Source organism: Lactuca serriola, chromosome 2 (assembly GCF_051521515.1).
Source record: "Lactuca serriola cultivar US96UC23 chromosome 2, Lser_US96UC23_V15, whole genome shotgun sequence".
In the NCBI taxonomy this organism is placed as follows: Eukaryota; Viridiplantae; Streptophyta; class Magnoliopsida; order Asterales; family Asteraceae; genus Lactuca; species Lactuca serriola.
Window position 1 is genome coordinate 162,059,449 of NC_136409.1, and position 11,035 is coordinate 162,070,483.

The window sequence follows — 11,035 nt, forward strand, 5'->3', positions numbered from 1 at the left end:
AAGAAACCTAATAAGGATAAATACCAAATTTGAATCCTTATTTTATTCAATTCAAAACAATTTCCACCTCCTTCCACAAATCGAAGAATTCAAAAATCACTAGGGATAATCCCTAGCAGATTTCCGTCCCCTCCTAGGGGTCATAATATTCTAGTTATTTAACTTTTAAATAATTAACATTCAGTCCATGTACTTCTAATTAATACCAAATTAATTGTAATTAATTCCAAATCAACCCAAATTATTTTCAAATTAATTTATCAACCTACGAAAAATTAATAAACTATATATCTCTTCCCTTAATATATATTCTAACTCTTTTAGCTCTTGAGGCCAACCCTAAAAGAACTTTGTTATTATTCCCAAAGTTATACCAATTAGTTATGACATTGTACACCTATTTCCAACGACACCATGAGGTGCGGTATGGGTGATGTGGCACCATCGTGGTGGTTATAGTAACACCATTCCGTCCTTTAAATTCACCACACTTTTCCCCTACTTGTAGAATTCCATTACACCCAAACCCTTCCTACTTTTCCTTTTGTGTTTTTTTTCAGTTATTTAATATAGTAGTATTTAGTATTAAAATTGAGATGTATTGAGGGGTGACTATTTCATAGGTGAGGGAAGAGTGGTGCGAAATAACATGGCGTTGAGTTGGTAGAATGAAAGTATGGGGAGTGTACCTTTTGGTCTTAGGTTCCCATTTTGATAATAAGAATGCACCGAAATGGCAAGAGTAGAGATAAAAACCGATACATAGAGAGGGATAGAGGAAGTTGGGAGTATGAGCGTGATTTAGTGCAATCTTTGGTGTCAATGTTAAAGAGAGATATGACAAATGAGAGAGATCTTCAGTAAGATCTTTATCTATTTTCAGTGAGTTATGTAGCTAGTGGGATAACATAGGATAGTGGGAGGTAAGATGTCGAGGCTGCATATGAAGTAGATTCAAGATACCATACTATTAGAATATCCATGAGAGAGAGAGAGATAGAGAGAGAGAGAGCGTCTCTATCTAGATACTATCTATCAATAAATTATTTGTTATTAATTAAGAATGGTGAGCCATGGTCTTATCCATAGGATTTAAGGAAGAAAATTATGGAGAATGAGATGTGTTAATTTGATAGGAATCAGACTTGATCCTTGACACACTTACTAGTAGGAAAGAAAATACCATAGAACAAGTGGGTATTCAAGGTAAAGAATAAGCTTGATGGAAGCAAGAGATACAAGTCCAAATTGGTGGTTATGGATTTTCATCATAAAATTAATGTTGATTACAATGAGATATTATCTTCAGTCATGAAGATGACAACAATTAAATCAATCTTGAGTATTGTGGTTGCATAAGACCTACATCTAGATCAACAACTTCTAGATGTAATGAAAGTTATCTTATATGAAGATCTTCGTAAAGACATGTGTATGGAATAACCATAAATTTGTTAGATAATTGGAAAGGAAATTATGGTATGAAAACCAATGAAAATCCTATATAGATTATTGAGAGAGAACCAAGATCATGGTACTTAGAGGAATGGTTATAGGAGATTTGAGAAGGATCATAATTGCTTGTGAAGAAGTTTGCTTCCTCCAATATTATCTCGTTGCTACACGTTAATGACATATTTATGGCTTAATAGACATGCAAGAACTCAACAGGTTGAAGATATATTTCTCTCAAGAACTTGAGATGAGCTAGACAAATACTTCACATGATTGTAGTTAAAGATAGTGTCTGAGACGCTATAAAACTTTCTCAAGAGAAGTACATCAAGAAAGTGTTTGATAAACTCAACATGACATGCTAAAGCCATAAATAAACCTCTGGGAAGTTAACTTAAGCCTAAAAAATAATTATCACAAACAAAAGAGGACAATGAAGAGATGACTAGACTTCCTTTTGCATTGGCAATAGGCAACTTGATGTATGTTGTGGTATATACGAGGCTAGACATTTCTTATGTGGCGGGGATTGATAGTAGGTTAATGTCTAATTCAAGGAAAGCGCATAGGAAAGATTTTCATATTCACACTTTAGTGGATATTAAAATTCAGGGAATTATATAGATTATGTGTTCACTATTAGGGGTACATTAATTAGTTAGATGTCTATATTTAAGAAAAGTGTTTCTCGTTCAACTATAAAAGCATAATACTTGTCATGGTCATTGCAAAAGTTTACAAAGAGATTACTTTTCTAAATGAATTCCTATCACAGTTAGGAAAGAAAAAGAGCATTCTTTATTGTGACAATCAAAATACAATGTAGTTCATCTCACGAATAATCCAACACACACACACACACACATATATATATATATATATATATATATATATATACATACACACACACACAACAAGGTGGTGAAGATAGAGAAATTGAATTTGTACACAATTGGCCTCGTAAAAGACCAATGAGAAGCATAGACTAGAGAGGAGGAGGTTGCAGAGTGTTGGTTTACAAAATGTACACGCCTTGAATGGAAGTTGATTCATTGATCGGTAAGTGATAGATTTTTGAGTTGTGAAAAATGAAAACTAACCAAACATAGAACGACTAGGGTTTCATATTATTATCAAATGAGAAGTACAAGATACATGAAAGGAAAAGACATAATATATAGACTAGATAGTTAGGGTTTCTTAGCTAATGGGCCAATATAAAATCAAATACAAAATAAAGCCTAAAATCTAATTAGGTTAACATCCCCCTCCAACTTACAATGCAACAATAATAAGCATTAAGAGTTTGTCACACAGAAAATGAAATCCAAGAGCAGTCAAAGGCTTCGTAAGAATATCAGCAATCTACAAGGTGGAAGGAACATAAGGAATGGAGATAGTTCCTTTCTGGAGATGATGTCGTGTGAAGTGACAATCAATCTCAATGTGTTTTGTGTGCTCATGAAACACTGAATGCTTGGAAATCATTATCGCACTCTCTTTGTCATAATACAAAGGGGTAGGCTGAGAGATGTGAACACCCATATCTGCAAGAAGCTATCTCAACCAAACAATCTCACAAGTAGTGATAACCATGGCTCGATACTCAAATTTTGTAGAAGAACGAGAGACATCATGTTGTTTCTTACTCTTCCATGATATCAATGAATCACCAAGAAAAACACAATACCTAGTAGTGGACTTATGATCATAAATATCACTATCCTAATTAGCGTTACTATTGGCACACAACTCAAGAGATGATGTAGATGGAAACACAAGGGTGAGAAACTGAGTACCACGAAGATATCTCAAAATACGAAGAACGGCTCCCTAATGAATAGTAGAAGGGGCAATGACAAACTGGCCAACCACATGAACTGCATGATCAATATCCGATCTAGTGACAGTCAGGTAAACCAAACTCCCTACAATGGTACGATAAATGTTTGTATCTGATAAGGGGACACCATAAGTTGGAGAATACTTTGCATTACTCTTTATAGGCGTATCAACTGTAACATTATCCGTGAGTTGTGCGCATTCAAACAAGTCTGAAATATACTTAGTTTGAGATAAAAGAAGAAACCAACAGATGAAAAGGCTGAGAAGTATGTAGCCTTACTGGATTCATGGGAGACTGATAACTCCAAGATCAATGGTTCTTCTTCTTACAGAAAGCACACTCGTCAAATGCAACTTTGAGGAGTTTGAAGACTGAGGTTGTTGTGGAACAACAAATATAGCAGGAGTAGCTTTCTTGGGACCTTTGTCAACATGAGACTTGATACGAGTTTCTTCAGCAATCAACTCGTGAACAACCGAATCAACAGTGGGAAGAGGTGTGCGATGCAAGATTAATCCACGAAAGCCTTCAAATTTGAACGTAATGTCATCAAGAACTGAACCAAACGTTTCTCTTCCCTTCTATCAATATAAGGCTTAAAAGCCTTCAACACATCAGGTTCTGTAAGAGCCAAATAATCCCACAAATTCAACATAGCCGCATAAAATTCCTGAACACTGAGATTATTCTGTTGGAGGGCTCGAATATCAGATACTGCTTTGCAAAGTTAGACTAAGTATATAGCCTAGCCAAGTGATCCTAAACCTTCTTTGTTGTATCATACTTCGCTAACTGAGTACCAATAGACTAGATAACATAATTATTAATACAAGTACTGATCTTGGAGTTATCAATCTCCTATGAATCCAGTAAGGCTGCATAATTCTCAGCATTTTTCATTTGTTGGTTTCTTCTTTTCACCTGTAACAATTCCCCACATAGTCTTGTCGCGCAAGAAATTCTTCATAACATAACTCCAATAGGCATAGTTCTTATCATCAAGTTGGATACTAATGGACCGAATAAAATCATCTCTCGGGGCCATATTTCAATAATAGTCAAACAAGAATAATCAAAACAACAGTAAATACAAATAACAACATCAATAATCAATAACTCGAAATCAACAAAACCAACATGTGGAACGAAACCCCTTGAAATCAACAAAACAAACAAATTAAACCAACCAGAATACAGAAACGAGCAGCAACAATCAATAGTTCGATCCGCGCAACGTCGTGCCTGCTACCACTCGCCCCAAAAACAAAAAATACAGAAGATCAACCTAACTTTGATACCATGAAAACTAACAAAACATAGAACGGTTTGGGTTTCGTATTATTATCAAATGAAAAGTACTAGATACAATAAATGAAAAAAACATAATTTATAGACCAACTAATTAGAGTTTCCTAGCTAATGGGCTAATATAAAACCCAATACAAAATAAAGCCCACTAACAAAAATTCCAACAAAATTTGAGCTCAATGGAGCTCGAATAGTTTGAAAGTTTTCACTAAATGTTGCTCATTTAAACAAACATGCTTAAGGAGCTTGACAAAATCTAACCGAAACGAGCTCAAGTGTGATTGAGCCCCAATAACTTGACAAAAGTTTGCAAATTTTCCACCCTTAATTACATAGATAGCTTTACATATAACATGGGGTTAAAGAGACCTAAAAAAGAATTCGAATTGAGCCTTACGAACTCCAAGTCGAGCTATTTTATTGACCATTAAAAAAATAATCAAAGATTCTGTATTTTGACTGGATTTGGTGTAATGCACGCAATTGCATTGCTTCGTGCAGCTCTTTGATATTTCTATGTTTGAGTTGTTGAACCGAAACAAATCAAGCCACGAGCCACATGAAGAACATCGACCAAACGGTAAGTGAGACCGACGCCAAACCATACGACCACATCATAATCACCGAACATTCACTTTCACCAGCTCCAAATAATTGTGTTATCGTACCTATAATATCAACAAATTTCACAACTTGTCATAAAAAATCCAAGATGAACATGTCTAACAAATTTCACAACTTCTACTCTCATACCAATGTTCATGGATGGTGGAACCGCAAACTGTAGTAAAAGAACATAGACATAAAGAGGATCTGGATGCACTAAGCCCAAGTAAATCGCTCCTTTCACGATTAAAATGCCAACAAGTGGCAACAAAACTAACCGAACTGCTACGATTCCAAACACAATTGGTAACGAGACACGAGATGATCCCTTCAAACCTACAAAATGCAAATTATGTCTACTAAACACTAATTTCAAGCAATTGAATACATAAAAAAACTCGATTTATAACTAATCTAAGTTTAGTTACCTCGTAAGAGGTTAGCACCCAAAATCAATGTCATAGTCGGGATTGCAGCGTCTCTGTGACATGGGAATAGGATCCATTAATGTTAGACTAGTTTCTTTCGATGTGGGTCCCATTTCATAACAGGATCTACAAACCAAAAAATCTACACATGCTAAAAAGGATCATACCCTACTAAGGATGCAGAATCTTGGATCACATGAAGAGGAGCATCTGTGCCTATTAGTAGCCTACGCATTGGCCCTACCATTCCAACAACGAGGCCTACAATCTTTACAATAATAGAAAAATTGTTATGCAATGTATTACGTTTCAGGTTAAATAATACGCATGTAGGGGTTGGCAAAAGTAGCATACCGCTGCTGTGGTTGAAGGTGCCAACAACGACTTCAAGTTAATCCTTCTTGAAAAGTTCCCCAAATGTTGCTTCACTGTATATAACATCACCTGATGCATGACATTTAAGGTCAAACTTGTAAGTATATTCTTCAGTCATGAATGAAAGCGAAACAATACCTTCGTTTTTTTCTTGATGTTGAAAGTAGATGAAGATAATGGAATCAAGCTTTCAGTCAAATCCTCTTGCTCAGTTACTGCTTCTGTGACAACATTGTTACCAGAATCTTGGGAGAATACCCGAAGTAGGTTGTACACGAAAGTCCAAACAAATAAAGATCCCATCTAATGAAACACATTGTTTACAACATATAAATATGGCAATTTAACGAGTTTGAAAAGCTAATTATCCATAGAATTAAGTACATACTGCCATAGATAGTGAAGCATACGCCATGGCATACCCATGACAAACATCAGGATCACCAAAGGGACTTCCTTTCTCTTTGCATACAGCTGGGACGATAATCAAAAGCAAATTTCCCAGGTTTCCTGTAATTCAAAATCAAAATTTTAAATTTTTATTCAGCTTATAGGAGGGTATTTTAGGTAATTTACCTGCTGAACAGGTCCCTAAGATGAGGCCCTTGAGATGTTCAGGTGGTCTTGTGATGATCAAAAGCAGCCATCCAAGTGCAGCCCCTAATATGAATGTAATAAGAATATTGACAGGCATAAACCACCTGCATTGTTTTTAACAGTTAATCAAATTGAAAAACATTTTTAAAGACAACAACAGCAGAGAAAATCAAATGAAAAACAGAGAACGTAGAACTCTATAAATAAAACTTACATTGAAATGATGCTTTCGAGAGTGATTGTTTGAGCAAGATTGCTAGCCACGAGTGCTGGATTAGACACAAAGAACACACCCTGATAACATACAAAATCGAATCTTTAATCAAATTGAAAATTTTCTTGAACATGTGCATTTAAATTTGAACCCACGAATATGAGTTCATAATCAGCAAAAGTAGAACATCAATCGAATTTGACAAATCTTTCGAACCATAATTAGTAACATCCATGGGTAGTCTGGAATTCAAGCTAAGCATTTGACCATTAGTAAGTTACAAGTCAACTATGCGCACAATGACGATGAGTAACTTGAATAACCGAGTGAAAATTATCATCGTAAGCATTCGTAATAACAAAGGGAAAAGCTTACATTATTGACGTGCTTCCTTGCAGTTTGTCCCAAAATATCAACAGAATCCAAAGCAAGAATTGAGCCAAGTGCAGTAATTATCAGAACTTTGAGAATAGGCGTAGAAGCAGCAGAAAACAGATCCAGAAACCCCATCTGTTAAACAAAACTGTTTCCAGAAATCTCAAGAAACAATCGAACTGCTTCTAAGATTGTGAAGCGTGCTACTAGTATATATATAGAAAAGACAACAAGAAATGGGGAAGACTATATATATAAACTGAAGCAGTAGGGACAATCACCATAAAAATACAACAGCAACAAGACGAGAAGATACCATTAGATCTTCGATATATTTTAAAAAAAAGGAGCTATATAATATCTTTCCGAAATTCAGATCTTTGACAAAACCAGTTTGGTAGCAAAAAGGAAGATACCACTCTTCGAAAATTCAAACATTTGACCAAAACAAGTTTGGTAGGCAAAAGAAGGATCGGTTACGTGTAGTTTAATGAACACGACCGCTCCACGTCTATCACATGCATGTGGGTTTAATCTGACAATGACATTCGTAGTGTCAACCATTTTAGGGCTCCACGTTTCTTGGTCAATAAAAAATACTATTGAATCCTATTATCAACTTAAGTAATAATATTTTTGAAATTGAAAAAAGTATAGCTGAATTTTCTTAGGCTTTGCTTATTATTATTTTTGTGTTTTACGTTCGGAAAACTTACAGAGAGATAGAATCAGTATAATGAGTATGTATAGCTTAATAATAATAATAATAATAATAATAATAATAATAATAATTTATATAAATTGTTCGTGTGGTTTCTCAGATTTCGTATGTATTATTGATAACTCTTTTCATTAGACACTAGTCATTTATCCGCGCAAAGCAGTGAGCGACAAATAATTTGTTTCGACAATTAATTTCTTTTCGATGGAGAATGATTATTTTCAAATCAATCATTAGTTTGTGTTAGGAAACATGTCATATTAAAAATAAAGAAAATTCATGAAATGACCAAAACCTTGGAAGAGAAAATTTATAGGAGTTTGTTTAAATTTTAATATTATTTTATTAGTGATTAGTTGTATAATTAACTTAATGATTTGAACGTCTTAAAAAAATTATTATTTTATTCAATCTATTTTTAGAAATAGTGGGATTTGTTTTATAAGATAGTAAAGACTAAGTGTGAGACCCGTGTATTACACGGGTTGATTAAAAAAAATTAAATATAAAGATTTAAAATATTAAACATTTTTAAAATAAAATTTTGAAATAAATACGGTTGCAATGATAAATAAGTAGATACTTCCGATCAATACTAATAAAAAAAATAATCGACATATTTTAAAGAAGTGTCTTGAATCACAACTTTCTAAAAAACAATCTCATCTTTTTTGAAGACTGTCATTGACTTTGGTTTATTTTCAATGCAAAACATATCGTTAATGAATTATTTTCTTTGAAATGTGACAGTAATCATTTTATATGAATATGTCTGATATATTCTTGAAATAAAAGTATGGTTTCTATATTATTTCAAAATAAACGAATGTTGATTATATAAATTAAAGTACTATATGGTTTTTTTGAAAGACGGAAATTTTAATAAATAAAATAATTTAAAATTTTGAGCAAACAACAGTATAATAGTACATATAAGTAAAAATACGTCTCCATAACAAAAGAACAAAAAACAAATTATATTACTTCCTTTATCTTGAAATTACACAAAAAAAACATACATATTAAAAATATTAATTATCATAATAACTTTCATATAAAGACATTAATTGAATGTCATATGATTGGATATTTTCCTTTTATTTTTTAATTAAATATTTTATTTGTAACATAAGCTTTCCATATTAATAATCTCCTTATAACTTACAAAATCACCAGTCTCGTGAAAGCCTCCAAGATGAGTTATGTGTTCTTAATGCCAAAAAATGTTAATTAGTTCATAGGATTTACGTTTAAAGGGGAGAAAGTAGAAAAGACTAATTAATGTTGATAATAATTCTTGATTTATTGCCCAATTAATGTTGATATGAATTCATGATTTATTGTCTAATTTTCCTTATTTACATGTGTAATAAATGTTTTTAAAATGCAAAAAAAACCACAAAATGCCATGTGAAAAAAAGAAAAATAGAAAAAATGAGAAAAAGCCATGTGACATATTGAATAAGAAGAAGACAAGTGACAAAAAAAATTCTTATTTATTAGGGTAGATAAGTTGTTTTATCCATAACTCTTTTCATTACACATAAGTTTTGGTGGTTTCAGTTTCTGGTTGACTATTGACCCATATAAAATAATTTTTATGTCTTTTATATTTTATTTTAAAAGATTTTTACACAAAAGAAAAGTACCCCCACCCTACATACCCATACCATAAACACATATACCCACCCCATCCATTCTTCTCTTTGTTTCCAGACTCCTCCACTGCCACTTCGGACAACGATCTTTCCAACGATGAGCTACATAAAATCTGAATTAAAAATCATAAAACATATACATATCCTTATTGAAATCTGAATACTCAAAAAAATCAAAATCAAGATTCAGATTTAACAAAAAAACCTTGTTCGTAGACCATCTCAAAGTTCACCAAGCTAATTAGCTATAGACTAAAAATATAAAGAACGCCAATGTATGCTCTAACTACAAGAATCAATAGCACTAAATAAAAATCATCCAAAAGAGTTTTATATTGACCTAATCAACGGTTCTTCACTATCAAGTCCTCAATTCATTCTGATAAGATCTAAAATTTAAGTAGACAATTTTGATTGGAACTGAAATAAGTAGCCCGATTTGAGAGGGGCAATGTCTCCAATTGATAATGAAAAACTAGAATGAGAAAAGCATGCTTTTATTAACCCATGACATTTAATAGCTCCTCATCCTTTCATCTTCATGCTAACAATTAGGCATAGTAACTCCTCTCCACATTTTCAAATTACCGCTAACTTCCTGACCAAGTGGATCCAACTTAAGCCCAAGAACAAAATTTAGTTGGCCCATATTTTGTAGTTATGACATGTTTCTTTCTTCTCTCATATACTTTAATTAGGCCTTTATCATTACTTCCCTCCGATAAAATGGCTTGTCCTCAAGGCGGAATGTAGGAAATTGTTCTGCCAACAGATCATAGGATTCCCAGGTAGCCTCCTCTACTGGGTGATTACACCAAGAGACCAACAATTCTAGAACCGACTGATTAGCCTCAGAAACCCAACAATGAGCTATTATAGAACTCAGTTGCAAGTCAATTTCCCAATCTTTAGTGATTGGTAATGGGTGTTGTTGGTCAGGAGAAAAAGAGCCATGTGCGATTTTAAGTAAGAGAAATTAAATATCCTCCTACCTTTTGCATAATAGAATGCTAGGAGAGATGCCTTTGTATGTCTATTGTATGAACTGGTAGACTCGCATGTTGGTGCTGATTAGTCAGTGATAAATTGGCCTGATATGTGATTCCTTGATGTGCACGGAAGTACCCACTAATTTTAATATTTATAACCTAACAAACTTAGACTAACTATGTACTTGTAAGCAGTGTACCTAGTCAGATTACAATATAGTTTGGGTAAGTTGGGTGTCGATCACAGGGAACGGTGTTATTAATTAATCTATTTACTACTAAATTAATCTAATTATTAACAAGCTAAAAAGGGTTGTTATCTGATTTTGCAAGATCAGACTAACTTAACTCAAATTCAATCAATAATTAAAAATACTCTTATCTAGTTTGAATCCACTTCGTCCTTATGGCTAGCTAATGATTATGGATTATTAAGTTGGTTGTTATTATATTAGTAATTTAA

The 11,035-nt window shown here is 33.3% G+C and overlaps 1 protein-coding gene across 1 annotated transcript; it reads right to left on the reverse strand.

The window, feature by feature from the left end:
- Positions 1–4,613: 4,613 nt before the first annotated feature.
- On the reverse strand, positions 4,614–7,534 carry LOC145087214 (protein PIN-LIKES 3-like). The gene is made up of 10 exons (XM_079025123.1): positions 7,205–7,534; positions 6,830–6,909; positions 6,595–6,719; positions 6,407–6,528; positions 6,157–6,321; positions 5,998–6,087; positions 5,811–5,911; positions 5,644–5,696; positions 5,363–5,551; positions 4,614–5,277 (listed from the first exon to the last, which is right to left on the reverse strand). The coding sequence occupies exons 1-10, from the start codon at positions 7,337–7,339 to the stop codon at positions 5,153–5,155; spliced, it is 1,185 nt and encodes a 394-aa protein (XP_078881249.1). The 5' UTR covers positions 7,340–7,534; the 3' UTR covers positions 4,614–5,152.
- Between the last annotated feature and the right edge of the window lie 3,501 nt (positions 7,535–11,035).

Bases quoted from the DNA above. Each gene is read 5' to 3' on its own strand.
- LOC145087214 (XM_079025123.1), bottom strand. From the start codon at position 7,339: ATGGGGTTTCTGGATCTGTTTTCTGCTGCTTCTACGCCTATTCTCAAA. The intron at 6,529-6,594 runs GTAAATTACCTA...TTTGAATTACAG, and splicing joins CTTAGGGACCTGTTCAGCAG to GAAACCTGGGAAATTTGCTT. The intron at 5,552-5,643 runs GTAACTAAACTT...TGCATTTTGTAG, and splicing joins GGGTGCTAACCTCTTACGAG to GTTTGAAGGGATCATCTCGT.